The sequence below is a fragment of the Stylophora pistillata genome, chromosome 13 (assembly GCF_964205215.1).
Source record: "Stylophora pistillata chromosome 13, jaStyPist1.2, whole genome shotgun sequence".
Lineage (NCBI taxonomy): Eukaryota > Metazoa > Cnidaria > Anthozoa > Scleractinia > Pocilloporidae > Stylophora > Stylophora pistillata.
This window is the reverse complement of record NC_142531.1, coordinates 20,985,585-21,005,812: the sequence shown is the minus strand read 5'-3', so window position 1 is coordinate 21,005,812 and position 20,228 is coordinate 20,985,585. Positions and strand designations below refer to the sequence as shown.

General features: G+C 39.0%; 1 protein-coding gene across 6 annotated transcripts in view; it reads right to left on the bottom strand.

Annotated features, from left to right (window-relative positions):
* Positions 1 to 2,352: 2,352 nt before the first annotated feature.
* Positions 2,353 to 20,228, bottom strand: part of LOC111340467 (putative ATP-dependent RNA helicase DDX60) — a 40,504-nt gene continuing 22,628 nt past the window's right edge. For all 6 annotated transcript variants that reach the window (XM_088742347.1, XM_088742350.1, XM_088742349.1 and 3 more), the window contains 33 exons: positions 19,645 to 19,822; positions 18,930 to 19,082; positions 18,393 to 18,507; positions 18,174 to 18,289; positions 17,903 to 18,081; positions 17,684 to 17,732; positions 17,251 to 17,445; positions 16,882 to 17,075; positions 16,089 to 16,217; positions 15,487 to 15,636; positions 14,963 to 15,085; positions 14,768 to 14,863; positions 14,204 to 14,319; positions 13,973 to 14,058; positions 13,177 to 13,343; positions 12,624 to 12,728; positions 11,808 to 11,930; positions 11,130 to 11,305; positions 10,299 to 10,481; positions 10,035 to 10,149; positions 9,492 to 9,571; positions 9,302 to 9,395; positions 8,841 to 8,993; positions 8,459 to 8,563; positions 7,900 to 8,100; positions 7,150 to 7,254; positions 6,565 to 6,709; positions 6,169 to 6,284; positions 5,437 to 5,590; positions 4,997 to 5,211; positions 4,289 to 4,422; positions 3,904 to 3,966; positions 2,353 to 3,175 (listed from right to left, as the gene is read on the bottom strand). In XM_088742347.1, coding sequence (XP_088598473.1) covers positions 3,064 to 3,175; positions 3,904 to 3,966; positions 4,289 to 4,422; positions 4,997 to 5,211; positions 5,437 to 5,590; positions 6,169 to 6,284; positions 6,565 to 6,709; positions 7,150 to 7,254; positions 7,900 to 8,100; positions 8,459 to 8,563; positions 8,841 to 8,993; positions 9,302 to 9,395; positions 9,492 to 9,571; positions 10,035 to 10,149; positions 10,299 to 10,481; positions 11,130 to 11,305; positions 11,808 to 11,930; positions 12,624 to 12,728; positions 13,177 to 13,343; positions 13,973 to 14,058; positions 14,204 to 14,319; positions 14,768 to 14,863; positions 14,963 to 15,085; positions 15,487 to 15,636; positions 16,089 to 16,217; positions 16,882 to 17,075; positions 17,251 to 17,445; positions 17,684 to 17,732; positions 17,903 to 18,081; positions 18,174 to 18,289; positions 18,393 to 18,507; positions 18,930 to 19,082; positions 19,645 to 19,822 — 4,425 coding nt within the window. In that variant the 3' untranslated portion in view covers positions 2,353 to 3,063. The remainder of the gene's footprint in view (positions 3,176 to 3,903; positions 3,967 to 4,288; positions 4,423 to 4,996; positions 5,212 to 5,436; positions 5,591 to 6,168; positions 6,285 to 6,564; positions 6,710 to 7,149; positions 7,255 to 7,899; positions 8,101 to 8,458; positions 8,564 to 8,840; positions 8,994 to 9,301; positions 9,396 to 9,491; positions 9,572 to 10,034; positions 10,150 to 10,298; positions 10,482 to 11,129; positions 11,306 to 11,807; positions 11,931 to 12,623; positions 12,729 to 13,176; positions 13,344 to 13,972; positions 14,059 to 14,203; positions 14,320 to 14,767; positions 14,864 to 14,962; positions 15,086 to 15,486; positions 15,637 to 16,088; positions 16,218 to 16,881; positions 17,076 to 17,250; positions 17,446 to 17,683; positions 17,733 to 17,902; positions 18,082 to 18,173; positions 18,290 to 18,392; positions 18,508 to 18,929; positions 19,083 to 19,644; positions 19,823 to 20,228) is intronic.

Genomic DNA, 20,228 nt, shown 5'->3' with positions numbered 1-20,228 from the left:
TCGAACCCTCGACCTTCCGCACAACACCATCCGGCGCTCTTACAAATTGAGCTAACCGGGGGGCGGTCAAATGAAAATTAGTCTACTTAGATCTTCCATATCTGGGCTGAAAACAAGTCCAAATGACAATGTTTTCATCTCCTGCTCTTCGGGGACGATCTGTTTCAGGTTTCCATTTTTCTGATCATTTCACCATAAAATAAGAGTAGTCCCTCCTCCTTTCGACAAAATCCGTCGCACAAGTCTAATAAAAAATCAGTCAAAAAACTTTAATGTCCTTACAGTTCCGCGCGACGCGCTAACATCACTGGTTTTAAAGAAAGGACTACTCAAAGTCTAACGGATTTTTTGTTGATAACAGTGTAGGTGGCTTGACGAGTGTCCTGAACAGGTATTCTCTAATAACATGAGCTAACATGGAAGGAAAAGGTTCTATACTTTATTTGCCAGAAAATATTCAGCGCTATTGCAAAGATCTTGTTGTGTATCGTTTTATACTCTATTCAATTGTTCACTATTTCTGATTCAGAATCACTTTCGCTTTTGTCTTCCTAGCAAACAAATCGAGAAACATTATCTTGATGGGACCAAAGAGATCATCTTCCCTGACCAAACCATAAAGTATCTGTACCCAAATGGAGCCGAGGAATGAGTATTTAGTGTCGGCACTATACAGAAAGTTAATGTGGACGGCGAGCGAACCATTGAATTCCCAAGTGGACAGAGGGAGACACACACGAAATTCTATAAAGTAGGCAGAGGCAGGTTGTTCTTGGTTCTTGTTAGGGCAACATTTTGGTCATCCGTCTGTCTTGGACAGGTCAAGCTTTTTCCAGGTTCTCTGTCAAGATCCAAAAAGAAAAGTCTATCCCAGGGTACAAAGGACCCCACACCTCAGGCTTGGGTCAGCGAGCCAACATTTAGAACTTTGCGACTGGCGTAACAGCGACATAATAAGGAAAAGTCCACCTTAATACTTATATTACTTGATGTAAAGTAAACGCGAAGTCATGCTTGACGTTTTCTACGAGATGCGAAAGACGTGGATATATGTTGCATCTGAAACTTTCTTAACAAATATTAGAAACTCAACAGCCTTCATCACAGCCGTCGTAACTAAATTCCTTGTTTTCAAACCTGACTTCTATGCAAACTCGTTACACTTCTCCTTGAGCAGCCAGCTACAGTCACTAAATCGTTTTTTTTTTACGTCCTTAAGTTGTCCTTGTATGAGAACTTCTAATTTCTGTAAGCACGGCATTGATAACTAATTTTTTTTCTTCGACTTTTGTGTAGAAAAGAGAATACCCCGACGGGACAGTCAAGACAGTGTATCCCGATGGTCGCACAGAGACCCGTTATTCTTCGGGACAGATGTAAGTCAAAGATCGGGAGGTGCGTGTCTTCGTCGATTCTTCCCACCAGGATAGATGACAGATGCTGTGACGTTGGAGAGATTAATCAAGCGCATGTAGGAAAATTATCTTTGGAGGCTTAACATCGATAAATGACAATTTCTAACTTATTTTAGTACCCACCCCCTTTTGAACAAAACGGGCTCGTTAGCACACAACTGGGTGCTTGTAAAAATGATACATAATTATATTGATACAGAATCTTGACAAGAAGACAAAGGAAATGCTTGTAGTTAGTATTGTAAATTATCTGCTTGTGCGAGTAAATAAGTATTTCTGCGTCTTTTTCACTCCTTTTTCTCTATGTGTTACCACAAAACAAGGAAATGAAACAAAAAGGACATGAACGTACCAGTTATGAAGTGACTTTTCTTATTTCCGGTGATTAACATTTTACGACTACTCAACACAGCAACGAAGTATGCAACTAAGATTGACAATACCCAATGTTATCATTCAGATGTTTAACTCGCTTTTAATTAGAATTTAAACTGTTTTTTTACCATGATTGTAGAAATTCTCGCGCGCTCATTGCTCGAGAACTATTTGGTGATAGGTTTATAAAGGATAAAATGATGTAATGTAACACAACGTTCAGCAATCCTCACAACGGTAAATTTCTGAAATATAGACAGTGACAAATTTCGGAATTTTAAGATCAGTATACTGAGAGAAATGTTTTGAAGAAGAGTTGTCGAGCCGGAAGAAAAATGGGGGGGGGGGAATCTTCAGAAAAAGAAATCTAGATCTCAGTTCGCAAAGTTGAAAGAAGACAACCTAGACGCAATACTTGCCGATGCTGAAGCAAAGGGCACGAAAATTAAAACTAAGCGGGCGATGAAAAAATTCCAGGTAACAGAGTTCATTGCCATCCATTAGTTTTGAACATTGTTGAAAATTTGTTGTCAGTATTTGTTAAATACAACAAACAAACAGCCAAGCGATACATTATTTTATTATTTCATTAGTTTTAAATGGTGGGCCAAGGTTTCACGCCAAATTTATCTGCCGATCAATTCGAAGCTTCAACATCCCTTTTCCCCCACGGGCTACCTGGACTGTCGTCCGTGCCCGGACGGGAATGGGGAATTTGAACCTTGCCCGAGTTGGGTAAGGAATTAATTGGGGCATTTGAACGCAATTTTGGCTGGGAGGGGATGTGAACTAACCAACATTCTAAAAGTTCAAATGCCCGAGGGGGGGGGGATGTTGCAACTTCGAATTGATGGATGCCTTATTTTAAATCATTCATAATGCTTCTGCATCCTGTGGAAAATGTGTTACTAACAACTTGAACAATCATCTCATTATCCATTAAAACCCTAACATTAGTATGCAAGCTCTCCATACTGTACTCTATACATCTCCTAAAGAGGATTTGTGGAACAGTCGTGAGCATCGTGAGTTCACGTGCACGATAGTTCCTTTTATCCTCATGACCTCGATGTTTGATTCTGGGGGGATTCTGTCGGGAGAAATAAAGTGCTTATCGCTTTAATTATAAGAGATTGAAAGGGTTAAGAGTCAAATTTAGAGACTGTCTACGCTCGTTCAGGATGACAGAGTTCGCCGGAGTGGGCAGAGGCCTCTGCAACATGAATTAAGTGCAGAAACCAATAGACTACCTAGGTCTTCCGTCCAAACTGTCTCATATGTCAGAATTGAACCGTTTATTGAATTTTTCTCCGTACTCCCGGGCCAGTTGTTTAAACGCCCGTACTACATTGTCGTTTTCAGGACCCATCTCTTCCAATGAAGTGCTGCGGGGTACAGAAAAAAAATAAGTTATTTCCCTGACAAGTTGCCGGGGCCTTGACACAAACTAAGGGCCAAATTCGTGGAAACAAGATCGACAACAACATTAAAAACCAAACCGAAATGAGTGCGTTGTGTCTAATCTCTTAACATCTAATAATCGCTTTTCCGTTTTTCAAGGACGCTATCACAGGACATCACAAAAAATTCAATAAAAAAACCGTAATTATTCGTAGAAATAATTGATAACCAAGCTTTTAGAACAGGCATAATTACTTTGAGTTTTTTAGTATGGGTGGAGGGAAGTGCAAGGGGCGTGACTCGCGCGAAGGAATAACCACAAGTGGCGCAAGGAGCAAAAGGCAAGTGGAGAAGTCTTTTTTTGGAGCTTTACCAAACACGCAAGACTCCCCCCTCGCTTTCGCTTCGCGTTAGTCTCTCGCCTGAAAACTCAAAAACGGCCGAACCTGTTTCGGCTTTGATAAGGCAGCTCGAGCACAGTGATCGTGTGACAACTCTGACTTCATAATTCATTAATATATTATTTCATGTGCAATTACTGAATAAACAAAAAGCCACAATGGCACCAGTATGATAAGCATTTCGAGTCAAAGTAGTTGTGTGCTGTGAATGAATGCGAAAACTGTTTTTTTTTTTTGAGGCTGGAAAGTAGTCTGCCAGCGCACTTAATAACTTTCATTTTTCACAATCGCTGTTTATAAACATGGCTCACCTGATTGATTTAATGGTCAGATAAAAATCCTTCAGAGCAGTGAAAACCTCGCCAGATTTGATACTAAAACGAGAAAAATCAGTATTGAGAAGAACCTTCAGCAGAAAGCTTAGCGCTTTTACGGAAAACGGAGGCTAAATATAACAGAACATACTTTTTCCGTTACATTTTCAGTTCTATTAGGGAAATACAACAAATTAATTAAGTAAGAATGAGATAGAAGTAATAATCTACCTTGTCGAGACTGGGTATTAAACTTTGTCTTTTTTACTAGACTGAGTCATTCTCTTTGAATCGATTTTAATGTTGATCTGTATGCATTATTGCAATTAAGGACTACATGCAAGCCACTGGGAACACTTTTTGTCATTCCAATAATACTAACCCATTGTCTCTCTCAATAACTTTAGAGGATCCATGTTTGAAAAAGTCCAATGCATACGCATTCAAGCGTCGAGAACCACTGACTGAAAGAGTAGGCACGACATTAACGTCTGTGTAGACATCTTGACGAACAATCTGGAAGAGAAAATTACCGCCGATCCTGGTGACTGCTTTGCCCACAAAATGCAAGCTTCAAATACCTCAGCCAATTGTTGTAGATAATTGCGACCAGAAAAGAAAACTGTTTTTTCCTACAAACACGTAAACAGCCATCAAGCCTACTGATGCACCTACTCAACATGGCGTGGACCTATTTCGTTACAAATTCCCGGACACAAATAGTTATACTGACCCACATAGTAATGTTAACCAATTGTTTGTCACCTAAAGTTCATCGTAGAGCAATTTTCAATTTGGTCAAAAGCAATCCAGTAATGTATTGGTTTTACTCAGCTTTGCTCTGTGATTGGTACAAAAAAACTCGCGCCATTCCTTCAACCAATCAGATGTAATACTTAAAACAATTCGCGTCTTGGTCACTCGTGTTTTCCCGCGCTTCAAGCAGTTTGCTTGTTTTCACTTTGAGTTCTCATTGGCCCGTGACAGTGTAAACCTGTTTTCTGTTGCTCGCAGTGATAAATTTGGTTTAGGTTTTTCGGCACTCAGTTGAAAGCTACTTTATAGATACACTTGTTGTTGTTATATTTACCTTGAGTAAATGTTCTATTGGTTCTTCTTCGTCGTCTTCTGACTCCTGGGTTTCAGCTGATGCAGATTTGGAAGAATGTAGCTGTTCGTCTGTATTTCCTGACAGTGCGGCGAAGGAAGAACAGGCCGAGTACGGAATAGAGGTGTTTGCGAGAATTTTCAATGCATGGTACTTGTCAAGGTCTTCTTCAGCAATGCTCACTTTTCCTGGAAATTCTGCAACAGTTATAGTTTACTGTGATTCATCAAATAAAACTTTTACTTGAAACAACGGTGAAAGAGTGCAGATTCATTCACTATCCGATGCGACTGTTTCATCCATTTAAATAATAAAATACCTGTCACGCATTACAACAATTCACAACATGCATGGGTTCTAAGTTGATTTTTATTGTTTTCTCCAAAAATGGTCAATAAAAGCTTTGTTGTCAGTTTAATTACCTATACCCGACAAGGGAAGTTTGATATCCTCCCCGCTTTCCTTTTCAAGGTCCTTAGCAACTGTTGCGAGGTACTGGCTGAAAATATTTGTGACCTGACGATTGTAGTCGCTCAGAGCTTCAGCAAAATCCTCTGGAAGAGGCTCCAATATCACCTGCAATAGTTATGGGCCACAAAAAAATATGATCACAAGACACTGAAACATTAGCTGCTGAGCCTTTTTTTTTAATACCAACAGATCCAGAGTTATTTCCGTGATGTTACCGACAGGGACTTGTTAAATTACGAAATGGCCTATTTCAAGGCCAACTCATGAAGCTAAATCAGAAATAAGATGCGGTTCATTGGCACATTAATTAATTCTGACAAAAAATTGAAATGTGAACAAAGATGGACAATAGATTCAGAGACATTTCTATGTCTACGATGCAAAGATTTCTCACAGCCCAGCTCCGTATTCAACATCTTTCTAAGTTTACCTAAACACACTGTGCTTCAGATAATTCTTGTTAATTCGCAGTATGTAGGGCACTTGTCAGGTTTAAACCTAATAAATGGCCTTATCGTAGAAAAATCTCGTGGTAGGCGTGAACTCGACGTTTTTTTCTTTGTCCCACGCCTCTGACAAAATGCAGGACATCTTTCTTTCTTGCAGCACGTTTCAAGATGTACCCTAACTAAAGTTTGATATCACGAAAAGAAAAACGTCTTAGAGGACTAATGCAGACGTACTTTTGAAGCAGAGCACTTTGAAATTCTTCGCATCAGAGAGGGGTGGAGAAATCTTCTTCCAATCAAGTGGCTTATAACAAGCACCATCTTTCTCATTACATCCTGAGAAAATTCATCTGTTAAAGGGAGAAGAAAATACCATAAAATCTAATGCACGTTACAAGATTAGATCGTTACATCAGATTGAGTTCTATACATTGTCAACAAGAACAGATCAGCTGTTTGCAATTAGTCTCTTAACTAGCCAAAGTAACCTCAAATCGGCTGATCAAGTAGATTGAAATTATAATTAACTGCTTTGCATTTGTCTTTCTCTTTTCAATGGATCTATAAGCGAAACATTCTACGAGTATGAAAATAGCTAAGATTATGTTTTATCGGTTTAGGCGTCCTTACCATTTGTCCCTGGCTCACAAAACTTGTGAAAGAGACCACGTCGTAGAAAACTGACCAGAATATAGTTGGAAGGTTCATGGTAGTGAAGATGGGCCGCTAATCCTGCCATCTCTTGCGGAGCTCCGTTTTCTATTTTTACAAGACCCTGGCAGGATAAGGACAAGAAAATGTAGAGATTCAAGAAGCCCAGTCATTTGTTTATGCAAGGTCTCCTATATGACTTTGTCTGCTGTTGAATGACTGGTATCTTCGTCACATTGCACCTTTAAATTACGTTTTGTTCAGTTCTTCTTTGTTTATGTAGTGACTCGTTGCAATAACTGTTTATCCCTCCTAAGAACTAACACAACATTGCATCCTGAGGAACGACCATTGCTTTCATGGCATGGGTAAATTTTCTATGAGAGTATTGTATTAACTGTCTTCAATACTCGGCGAAATTATTTAGAGTTGAACTGAGATACAGATAATGTTCTGATGTCTGAAAAGTTACATGCAGTGCCCATGAAAGCGTTGCTTACACATATGTCTCACTGTACGTTACTTTAGGTACAATTAATTTTTTTATGCACAATTTCTACTCACCAATTTGGTAAGAAGTTCAACGCTGAATAGGAAATGTTTCTTGATTTGGCTTTCCATCTCAGGGTGTTTTCGGCAGATGAAAGGGTGACACAGCAGGGTCAGAGCCTGGGAACAATAGTGCGAACTTGAATACAGAAATCTTATTTTTCAGCACTTGAAGTGAAAACTTGACTGGTGTGGAGTTTGTCATACCAATTAGTCATTTATTAGGGAACGTGGAAATTTTGGATTGGTGCTTGGTCCTGGGTTCAAGTCCTTCACTCTAGAGTCACCCTGATTCTTACTGGACATGTTCCCGGTCGTTCCGAGTTCAACTCCTCGGCTGCTCTTTGTATATGGCCAACTCGTCTACCCCAGCCAGTTAGACTTCCTAATCACTGTTCTTTATTTGCTCTGTATTTTTCCAGATGGTTTGAATCGATTATTTCTAAATTTGTATACGTATTGAGACGTGTGAAATTTCCCCAGTCGTTCTAAGAACTATTATCATCGTGCGATTTGGCTCATAAACAATAGTTTCGGATGGAATAACCAATATCCATTGTCAAACAGACAGATACTGTGTTACATTAAGTTTAGAGCTGTTAGATTTGAGTACAACCCCTTAATGAAGAATCATTTGTACCTTTAGAGGAGGAAAGCGCAATTCAAGAATAACAACAATGTTGGAAAAAAGTTTGAAAAAATGGAGAGAATCAGACAGTAGAAGGAGAGGTTTCCACGTAATTCAGATCTCAAAGTCTTACCGACCTTAGTTAACGCATCTTGTGGATCGTCTCCTTTTGACGTCATCAGGAGCAGGCGCAGTACCAGCGATACATTGATGGGAAAGTTTCCCACAAGCTTTGGGATGTTTGCGGTGATGAGGCGTTGGACTTTACGGTAAGGGAGTCCAAAAAACACAACATTTCCCACGGGATCAAAGCCTCTTCGACCCGCTCTTCCAGACATCTGAAGGACATGCAGTAGCAGCCACAATTTTTATTTTATTTTGAATCAAAACAAAGCCTTATTCTTTTTCATCAAAAATACAAACCACAGCCGTACACCGTTATTGAGTCAGCTCATCCATTAACATAAGACCTGGAAACTTTTTTGTACCTTTGACAAGAAATATTTGGATAAGATCCATGATCTTCGTGATTAACTTGTTCTATAGCAGGCATGTTTCAATGCTAAAAATTGAACTAGTCTGTAAAGTATCTAATGTCAAATACACCCACTCTCTTTTATTTGTGATAAGTGGACGCCTGAATGAGATGGATACCACAGTAGTACCACTGAATAATCTTTAAAATTGTCCAAGTACCTGTCTGTACTGTAGCGAGTTAAGGAATGGAGAGTCTCCAGCAAACACAACTGTCTTACAGGGCATATGAATACCAAGGGCCAGGGTTCCTGTTGCCGTGACAACCTAAATATGGACAGTAGAACCTTATTAAGTCAACGTCAAGGTATCTTATAAGCAAAAAGAAACGTAATTGCTTGATTTTAGGGCCTACATAATAACAGTATTTGTTTACTCAGAAAACAGTTGCTTTTATTTTAAATGGAGGAAAGGGATCTTCTGAAATCGCTGTAATTTCGACGAAGTTTTACCCTAACTAGAAGATCTCCTCCTCGACGCTTAGGAAATTAGTTATGATACCTTTTTAAGTCGATTTTCGTCCCATCAAAGAATCAAAGCTTACCTGAAGATACCTCTCCCTGAAGAGCATTTCCACGACGCTTCGCATTTTGTTGTTTAATCCAGCATGATGGTAGCTAATTCCTCGTTTCAAGCCGCGCTTGAATGGATTCCTGCTGTGCATTGACCATATACGACTCATGATCTTGTTGAGTTCCTAATGATAGAATTGAAAGAAGTAAATAAACAGAATTACAAATAAATGATTAAAGAAAGTGTAAAGCACGTAAATTTCCAACACAAGTGTTCTCGATACCAGAACAGTTGAATAAACAGGAGGAAGTCGTCTAAGAAAGTAATTTAATTCCAGTTCAAAACATTAGAAAACCAAGATGACCCCTACAGGTGAAAAAGAGCACCAAAGCCCGCGGTCCTCGTCGGCAAAACCACAGAAGGGCGGGAAAACGACTGGTATTTAATCAAACCCTTTTTTAACAATTAGCTTCCTTTTGATACCAAATATACCTCATTTCCAATTCCGTGTCTAAAGCCAAGTGTACATTCAGGTAAAGGCTTATCCAAATCCTCTTCATCTTGATCTTCTCCTTCATTCATCAATCTATTTGGTAATTTAGACTGCGTCATCATAATGAAAACACCAAAGAAAAACATATTTATGCGTTAAAGACCGACAATTGAGACCTCAACAAGACACCTTTTGATGTTTTTCTTGTCAGCTGTCCCTTGAGTCTTCTCTGCGTGCTTTTGAATGCGACTCATGATTTTGTTCAAATCCTGGAACACAAAAATCACCGATCAGGTCTAATTATTTCATGGCAACTGAATAATTATCTCCAAAAAGAGGAAGGCCTGTCAAAGACTCAGGTAAAGTAAGCTTAATTTCGTTTCTCGCAGCAAGCTTTTAAGGAGCGCATATGAATTTAGTGTAGTAATTCCGAAACCAAGGTCAACACGACGGCCAATTTGAGTGAATTCGAAGGAAGATGTCAAAAAGAAACAATGAGAACTCCGAAAAAAGAAAAAAAGGCTCACGACCAGAAGCGATTGAAAACGTAACAGAACAAATGGCAATTTTGTTCTAGTCTCGCGTATTTTTGGTTGAGAGAGAGACGAACGTTTTTGGGACCCGTCGCACCGAGAAGTAAAGCAAACTTATGCAAACTCGTTATGCTAATTATCAATTGAAAGTTTCTCTTTGAGTGAATGTCTGTAAGCGACGACAAACCCCCTTGGCTACCTCGTGAGTAATTCCATGTTTAACGGCCAGCTCAGTCTCGTGGAGATCTCGTGGAGGTCTGTTCAACACTGAAAATTCCGTCTCATCTTGCTCTTCTGTATGGCCACTGACTCCGCTGAGAGAAAATTGGGTTTTCAAGCGAAAATGAAAACTGAAAAAGTGTACAGCTACCATGCCAGGATTTTAGAATGTTAAGTTTATGTCATGAAAGGCATTTCAACTGTAATCCAATAAAGCTAAAATAATGTTTTGTGAAAACTCCACCTTTTTCCTTTGCGCTTCTCAGCTTTATCTCTTCTCCTCTTCGCTCTCTTTTCAGCTTTAGCTTGCTTCTTTTCCAAACCTTTTGCACTTTTCAAGCCAGCTCGTGCTTTTAGATCCATTTCTCGTTTTTCAAGTTGCAAAGTGAGATCTCCAGCTAGAACTTCACACAGCTGACGATCAAAACTATTTATTAAAGAAGACATGAGTATCCTGTATAAGGCATGCCGCCAGAATTTCCTTTCTATCGATTTATGAATAACCAGTTTCAAGGGTGACGCAGAAGGGGTGAACAGCTACGGGGAGCGCTACTCCCTTCTCCGACGAAAATTAGTTTGGGCGGTCGATCGCACTTGCAAAGACTGACAGAGGTTAAAAAAATTCGTTCTTGTATTGCATTTGTAAGTCAGTTAATCACAATCGTGCTGAGCAAAATAACGCAATAACATAAAATACAACTGCATATTTTATGCACGGCACTAATCGATTACAGACACGCTGGTCACTGTCAGAGTAGCTAAGAGGTGTGCTTGTGCCAACAAACTATTCAAAGGATAGTTTGGCAAGTTTGAGGTGGACTATGCACTCGACTCGAAATACGACGAACCCCACTGTAGGCGGACTGAGAGGTGGGAGGGGCTTGAGCTCCTCCTTTCTTGAATAATTTTTAAAGTCTTTTTCTGTAAAGAACCACCTCAGAGTGACTGTTAGCGAGTTGTTGCTGCAGAGTGAGGTTATACAATATCTCGGTCTTCCTCCTTTTTTTTCCTTTTATTTTCAACGTCTCTCGCCCCTACCCTTTAAACTGCATGCAAGCAGAAAACATGTTCGTACCTAAAAACCAGGGCTGGCAACTTATTTTGAGCTCTCAGCTGGTCAACGAGCTTTGTGAAATTATTCAGGATGAAACGTGTGCCAGATGAATCCATTTCCAGCTTGTTCCATTCCTCCTCAGTTGAAAACCCCGTTTGTAAGCACTCCTTGTTTAACCATCGAATGACAGATTTCACCTGGAGGAAGACATAGGACTCTAAACTTACGACGTTTTTGATATTGAGAGAGACTACAATATAATCATCTTTCCACGTATCTTTAGCATAAGCTGTTTCGAAACACTCTTTAGGTTTTGTCATTTTACTTGGGAAGCGATGTTTATACCAGGGTAGAAAAAGGGTTCAAGATTTCAATAAATTTCTCTCCCTCTCTCGCCCCCCCCCCCCCCCCTTCTCTCTCCCTCAATCGCTTTTTCTCTTTCTAATCAGTGATAAAACTTGAAATCTAGTAAATTACAGAGTCGAGCGATTCCTATGATCACGAGCGTTTGTTATTTTACGATATTGTCAGAAATTCTAAACTAGATTCTTCAAATGCTTTCAAACTGACGAAGAGCTTAGGGAATGCCGATAAAAGAAATGGCAGTGTTTATCTGAAACTGTTTGCCAATCCTAAGAAACAAACTCAGGCTGTATTTAAATGCAAGATCACACGGAAATCTTCACAACACTTCCATACCTTTTCCACCTGCCCTTCATCCGCCCAGGACTTGAATTCTGCTTTTACCTCACTCTCGTATTGCCGAACATGGTCCTTCTGGATCAACTCAGTTCCCAAAAAATATTTCTCTGGAAAAAGTTTCTGCATGAAAAATTTTAAACCAATGACACAATGAAGGAGCATCACTGTGGTTGGTTTTTAAAGTTCATGGTGTAAATAAGATTTTTCTGTGTTGTTTCTTTCATCGAGGTAGAAGTCTGTTTCTCTGATAATCTTCATAAGTGCCAAAGGCACGTACATGAAGCGAAGTTAGTGGCATTGGAGGTGGAATCAGTGCAGTTTCACTATTCTACATAGCAATTGCTACATTGTTAATGATCATGGTCACTGCTATTTTATCAAGGTCGTTGTTACAGGTGGTCCCTCAATCGCATGATTGAATAAAAATATCGTAGTACTCGTCCACATTAGAGAAGGAAGCTTTTGGTACATAATTTCTAATGTTGTGTAGAATTAGATACAGCGTACGTCTACTTCTTCGAAAATATGATTTACTTCCTTTTGTAAAACGACTGAGATACTACGAGCGCCTGATTGGTCAAAAACGAATCGTTTATTGCACCACTACACCTAAAGAATATCGAAAAATTACACTCTTGTTTTAAGCTTATTTTATAAAAGCAATAGGAAAAGGGTTGAAAAAGGTGAAAACGTTTGTAAATGCTTTAAGTTTACAAACTTTTCTCGTTTTCTCCAAACATCCCGCGTGATTTATTTTGCGTGTAAACCGATAGAGGCGGTGCTGTCTATTGCATAACTGAGTTATCTCCTAACCTGTAATGATTCCTTTTCAGGCCACTGCTGAACCATGACGTCATACAGCTGCAGAGTTTCTCGTGGAGTCAGAGCCATATCACCAGGGAAAGAATTTTCTCGCAACTAGTTTTTAGAAAGCAATTGGTCAATAAACCCACATATATATTAGCCTTAGAACATATGTGCAATTTGTTATTGCCCTGTGTACTTATTTTCGGTCATTTTCGAAATTAAAGGATACATCATACGGCGATAAAGCCTTTAACCCCTTTCGATCACATTTAACTGTTGGAGACAATTCGTTTTTAGCTATGAACCGACTTTGTGTTCGTCGAAATTTTTCCTAAGTTGCTAAGTAACACGCGGAACAATCCAACTCCAAGAATGACGTCACTAGTCCCAGACTCAATTTAACTTAACCTCGCGGCATATTGTTCGTATGAAGACTAACTATATTGTTGAATGTTCAAAATCACAAAAAGGCAATAAATACTTTAATAAATCCACGCTTGACAATTTAGTGTTCTTTCTGTCCTATCACGGAATGATGCTGTTGCTGTTATTTCCATACCTGTTTGAATCCGAGCTGTGCGCATGGGTGAAGTCTAACAAACTCTTCCGTGCCCTTGAGATCGTAAGTACCTTCATATTTTTGTGACTCACTTGAAAATTCACCATTACTGGGACTTGGAAGGTATATGCTCTTTTCTAGATCTGAGTACCTCTCAGGACAAGTAACTTGAGGAAATGTCAAAAAATCAGATTATTGCTTAGGGACCTGTCATTTGTAAGAGTGGCTAGGGCTGGGTATTCTTTTTCTCTTTACTTTGTTTTAACAGGTGTTGTGAGAATACGCGTGGTCGGTAGGAAACCAGAAGGTAATAAAAAGAGATAGCGAAAATGTGTTATTTTGACAGGTAATGGTCGGCTACAGAAAAAAGAAAGCAGTAACGATAACGTCCGTTTTCAGACAATAAACTTCTCATAAGTTATCCTAAAACAAATTTGTACTGAGTCAAATGAATAAGTGGGCCTTTTCAGTGAGACATTGAACTTAATTAGGAGTTAGAGCCGAGCAATTGAAAATGAAAAGAAATTCATCTTAAGTGTACATAAATATTGGAAAGAAGTCAAATAGTAAAATGGAAATTGTGTGACTCGAGCAATTGTTATTGAGAACCAAATTCTGCCTTCGAAAGGATAAGTCTTGCGACGCAGTTCTGGCCAGATAGTTCCACGATTTGACAAAACACTTCAGTATAATTCATGCATATGATTCTGCTAAGAAAAAAAGTTCAGCGTCTGACTTCAAACAAGAAGGAATAAACGACTAAGCTGTTGCAAATTAAAATTTCCTTTCACTTTACCCAGCCTTATTTTGTACGACGCCCTCAGCTTGACATTTTGTAGCTTGTCTTGCTGTTCACGAAAGTCTTGAGCAGCTTGCAACCACCTGTAATCGAAAAAAATCAGGATTGTATTCATGATTTAACTACGTAAGAGTGTACAAGTATATGTGTACATCTTGAACCCATTTTGGTATACAGAGAAAATCCCGTAAGACTCAGTAAACACATAATTGCACAATAATTTCTCACTCCATGAGATCATTTGGATTTCCAATGGTTGCTGAGAGTGCCAGGAAGGGACAACGAATAAGTAAAAGTAGATGCTCCCAGACTTCAGCACCAATCTCTTGACCAAGACAGTGAACCTGCAATTACAAGGCAAAGGAGAAATTTTATAATGAAGCGAAAAGGAAACTCAACTCAAGAAATTAGTTTCATGCAAAAGATGACTAGGTTTTACTGGCGATGAAACTGCGTAAAAGTGAATTGCCTTAAACCATCGAGGTTCGAAATGTTTCAAATGACTTTCAAAAGGACGACGTTTCGATATTTGCTTAATGTCATTGCCAAATCACGATAAAATATTAGGTATGTATCTAAATGAAGAAAGAATTCCTTGGAGGTATGAATACATTAGTAAAGTAAAAAAAAATACTCATGTCAAGAAGAAGAATTTACTGAGAAATTTAAATGACTGAGTGACCAAAAGATCCGGCTCGAAAAAATGCCCGGCTTTTGCATTCTTATCTTTTCCTGCCCGCAATTTTATGACTTCACTTTTGAAAATAGCTTCGAGCAATTTTTTCAGTTTACCTCGTCGAAGATCACGTATTTAACGTTCTTTGTCCAATCCTGTCGACGAGGTGAGAGAAAAAGTATCTCCAAACACTGTGGAACTGTAACAAGGATCTGTCAAAAAAAAAGAAAAGAAACAAGTAATTCTGAATTAGAACTTAAACGCAATCAAATTGTTTTAGAAAAAAATATATACCGAGTTCATCAGCTTACCTGAGAGTTCAACGTATTGAATCGATAATCCCTCGTGAAAACACCATACACTGCTCTACCCTCTGGAAGCTGTTTACGATGAAAGCGAGCGTAAACTGTAGCAACAACTTGGTTCACCAAGGCCTAAAAGAGCAATTAAAGCATAAACTAACGGTATTTACAAAGGAAAACTGTCACCGACGTCAGACTTTTCTAGGATTTACTCTGGGTTAAGGTCTTTTAGCCAAATTTAATTCATCTGCTTTGCCCTTCTTTCCCGAAGGGTCTAAATCAACCCAGTAAAAAACCACAAGATACAGAGGAACAAAAACACAAACGTCCGAATTTCAGTTAAAAATGCGATTTTTTATTTCTATTCCATTCCTAAAATTTCGCCCATCATGTAATATGAACCTATTCGCAGATTTATAGTGGCCTGGGCTACTGGTGAAGACAATCAAATTAGAAGAGAAAAGGTCATTGAATCAGGCCGAATTCATTTTTAAGACCTTGAAAGCTAATACATGTTTAGCTGGTATCATTACCTTTGTTGGGGAAACATAGACCACAACACCATCGTTGTCTTGCCTCAACACTTTCTCCATGCAGTAGTATGAGGCGTAAGTCTTTCCTGACGAGGTGGGTGCCACAACTATTGCTGACTCGTTTTTATCCACGGCGTTAAGAAGTTCACGCTAGGGAGGATTTAGAACAAACGCATAGGGAGAATAAGGAGAGAACTACAACATAACGCTTGTTCCAAATGGGTAAACTCCTTATCGTGGGGGAACTATGTTTCATAGTGCTATGAAGGTTACATTTCTGGAACCTCCCCACCTCCCTCGTTGGGTCACCAGTAGCTAGTTTGGAGGAGGAGGGGGGATTTGAGCCTGGAACTGACGACCTTTTTCCTACCCCGTCTTACGTTAGCGTTGGGTTCACCTATCTAAGTTTGAAATAATCGAAGGGGGTGCTTGATTAGGAAAATATGGTTCCTGTATGTCGGAACAAAAACATCGATTTTTCAACTAACTAGTTTTTAATTGTATTTTATGATAGGTTTTGATCACCTTTTCTCTTTCTCCTCTGATCACCACTTCGCATAACTCCATGCACATATTCGTGTAGAATGAAAGTGTCAAAATACCTGCCATGTATCTGGAATAAAATGGTCGACCCTGGGATCGGGGTCAGTTCTTTCGGCCTTTTTCAGCAAATGGCCCATGTGCTCGAGTTGGAATCTTACGCTTGAAGAGTGGACATATAGCTCTTTAGTCTGAAAAAGGAAATCGTATGCAAGCTAAAGCAAAGTTAAGTTAAAAGACCAGTATAGGACAAGAAACCGTAGGCCCAGAGTCCCCCAGAGTCCCCCGCAAAGTGGTTCAAGTTAACTCAGAATACCTCATAGGAAGAGAGTTGTGAACAAACCCTACTGCACTGCATTGTGATGCTGTAGGTATTAAAACATTCATATTTATTCAACTATGCTTCCATTTTTTATGAAAGGAAACTTTCTTAAAAGCAAATTTATGGTCTGAGACAAACGGTGGCCCTTTGCATCGTGTAGTAGGTCTAGCGCGTTAAATAGTAGAACACTGCACCTCAAGTCAAACACTTTTACGAATTTCTATCTTAAGTCAAGAAAATCCCCGAAACGGATGGCTCTTGATCATTCATAGCTGTCGCAATTAGATAAAAATTCCGCCCAGCTAAGAAGTAACAATAGTTTCTTTTGGATTGAGCAGCCAATCAGAAAGAAGGAAAACATACCACGTGATTAGTCTGGATTGGCCAGAATCAAGAACGAGCAAAATAGTTTTCCTCCTTTCTCACTGACTGCTTTGTCAAAGAGAGACTATTTTGATAATATTAAAATATTGTAGAATGTACAGCGAATAGCGACAACAGGAGGAACCAAGTTCCCCAACTATTCGTCTAACCTTTCTCTCACGTTCTTCAGCTCGATGGTAGAACATGGATGCGATATCACTAAACCCTAGCTTCTGCATAAATCCAGACAGTTTCTTTTTGTATTCAACGGTGAGAAGGTCTTGGTAGCCATATGCCATTTTCTGAACACTTTCCATCAGAAGGACAGGATATTTCAGGTCATTAGATTCAGGATCAAGAGTTCCTTAACAAAAATATGCCGTCATCGTAAACTTTGAGAATTTTTGTGATAATCCCAATATTAAATGCAAGTCTCTATTTTTAACTTGTTTAGTCATCCCTTAACTACGTTACATGATTCGGAGACGAATGCCAATCAATAATGAAAACACTCTACTTGTCCCTTTTTTTTTACTCACTTGTGTGTTGCCAGGCTGCCATACAAGTCTTTGCTTTTTCCATCAGTGCATAAAGACGAAGGTCTGGAGATTTGCCATCTGCGAGGTACTTATCGACCAACTGAAGAACAGTGTCGTGGTTGTCTTTCTTCAGATTGCTAGCAATCTCTTTTTTAAAATGTTGCCACTTTTCTTCATCTTTCTCTTTCAACTGCCCTGTGGAAATTCAAAGTAACTTATAGCAGAGTACTCGACATTTCTCGTCTTTTGTTTCGGAACAGATTCGAAACAATAGAAGAGGGCGGGGCGCTTAACCAGAATCTTTGCTATTCTGAGAAAAGTTTTCGCTTACGTCATGTTCGAGCAAGGAGAAGGCCCCAACGTAGAATGAAAAATTCTTTTACGAACATTAACCTCTACTTGGGAACATAGCTTCGGTGAGTGAAAGACAAACCTTGAATCCTTCGTTCATTTTCTTCAATGATCTGTTTCTTCTTTTTCCCCTAAAAATACATCTTATTAGCATTTTGTTTATCTACCACATGTTGAGAGAAAAGTGTAGCAGACTAGTATTGGCCACCCGCGGGCCGAGAAAAAATTGTGCATCATTCAAAAAGTACAACAAATGATTCTTGTTGTTGTTGTCGCTAACAGTGGACTCATTCTAACGTACCATCTTTAAATCCTTGTGTTTTCCGTTTTTTTTCCTTGATCCATCTTCGGTGACGGTAATAATTTTTGCATTATCGACGCCACCAACGAGTGAGTTGCCATAAAGTCTATGATAGCGAACATGCTTCATCTTGTTTATAAAATACGATTTTCTCTCTCTTGGATCGGTTGGAGGCTTGTCTGAGTAAAGAAGGGTGTGGAGGCTTTTTAGCTATAGGTTTATTAACCAATCTATTCATGAAACTATAATAATGACAGATTCCATTTTTTACCTTTAAACTGTTGTTTCGTCCTTTCAAAATCATCGGTAAGTGGCTTAAGAGTATGCCAGTGGTAGAGTTCGTCAAATTCCTTACCACTGTTGAATACTTCATTTTCAGCCTCATCTCTGAGATAAGAAAAATAAACAAACCACCATGTAGAGAGTATTTTTGGATACATTACAGAAAATATGCTATTGTGAAAGATCTTAACGTTGCTGCACATTTTACCCAGCCATGGCGTTAATTCTTGATCTGATTTCCCCAGCATACTCATTTACAAGAGCACTGTCCACTTCAAGGAGCTTCCTGAGCTGTAAGCAAGCATCGTCGTCTGAATTGCCCTCTGAAACAAACAAGGTTGAAATTTAACGGCTAACATGACCGCTTATCGGGGCAATTTCTAATGAACCAAGCAAAGGTTTAATTAACGAATTCCAATACCCGTCTTTCAACCGAATGAACTCATGATAAGTTCAATTATATTCAACCGTTTTTCACTTGTTATACTGTGAGCTTTCCTGTTGCCTAAAAAGTATGTTAACAGCCGAATAAACTCATGATGAGCTTAACTCTATTTCTCCATTTTTATTTTTTACAATTAGCTTTCCTGTTGCCGAAAAAGTATGTCAACAAAATAAATTCGCAAAGATATTAGCAATGTCGTCCAAAGGTAACTGAATTAAAAAACAAAACATTTGTACGTGATTGCAATGATTAGAATGCACAAAAAGCTGCCGTAGCATATTTTGATTGATTGTCACCAACCTTCTACTCGGTGAAGGCCAGTAGCAATCCCGTCAAACATAGGGAAAAACTGAGATTCGAGCAAATTCGAATGACGTGATCCATTTGCAAGCGTAACAACTTTCCTCCACGCACACTCTGCCTCTCCTATCACATCCTCAGGCAGACCTAGTTCTGAAACATTTGGGGAGATATTAACAAACCAAAAAAAAAATTCATACATATGCAAAGACCGAAAATTTTGCGAAACACTTCGTAAATACACTGTTATATCCTGCAGGGATTCTCTAATAAATTCTTGAATGGATTTAACTGTTTAGCCACACCCTTTGAGTCCAAGATATGTTTGTCACCTGGTTTTACCTGGAGGCTTAACCAGTCGTAACAAAGTGTTTGTCTTCTTGGAAATAGGAGTTTAAATTAGTCCGTAATAAATGGTTTTTTACGCAGTTAAAAGGTGCAAACGATTCCACCTTTTTATTAACCATATCAAACTTACAGTAATGAGGTGGTGCTAGACACTGAACGGGCAAGAAGTATTTTGAAGTAGCAGTTACTTATTTTAATTAACTTTCAGATATACTGATCATACATATATAGCTAACAATAAAGCAAAAAAGCAAGATTGAAAACAAATACAGAAAAGGAAAAAACAAATAAAAAGATTCAGGGTTTTCATAAGCCCTTGTTTTGACTTTTCTTAGTCTAAATATTTGAGTAAACCTTTTCTACAAACCTTCGGAGTTTTTGGACGTTTGTTTCGCAAGACAAAAGAAGAGAACATGAACCAAGCGTCCGTCCACTAAGTCTGCTACTGAAGACATGTCCAATGAAATCTTAACACTCTCGTCTCGGTGTGCGTCTTCCAAAGCGATTTGCACCAGCTTTAGAATCTTCCATAAACCTGTATAAATCTGAGGCGTATGATAGGAAAGAATTGCTATTAAGAATTCTCACACGTTATGCCCGCTCTAAAAGCCCCAGGACTGTTTCTCAAAGGTTCTGGTAACTTGACGGGCCGGTAAAGCTGTTTTTTTTTCTTTCAAGATGAGGTGTTTAAAAGTTTTGAAAATTGACAATTAAACTATTAACTGAAGCAAGAAAGTTGACTGGCTAGGTAACCAGAACCTAAATAGTTCTCTATTCTTTAGAGTTTGTTTTTTAGAATATAGCATCTGACCCGTTATGTTACCAGCAGGAGCCCGTTTCTCGCGGGGCCCGGTAACTTAACGGGCCCGCAAAGCTGTTCTGTTTTCCTTCATGAAGGGGATTTCAAAAGTTACGATTAAAACAGCAGGTGAAAGGAAATTACTTTATGCG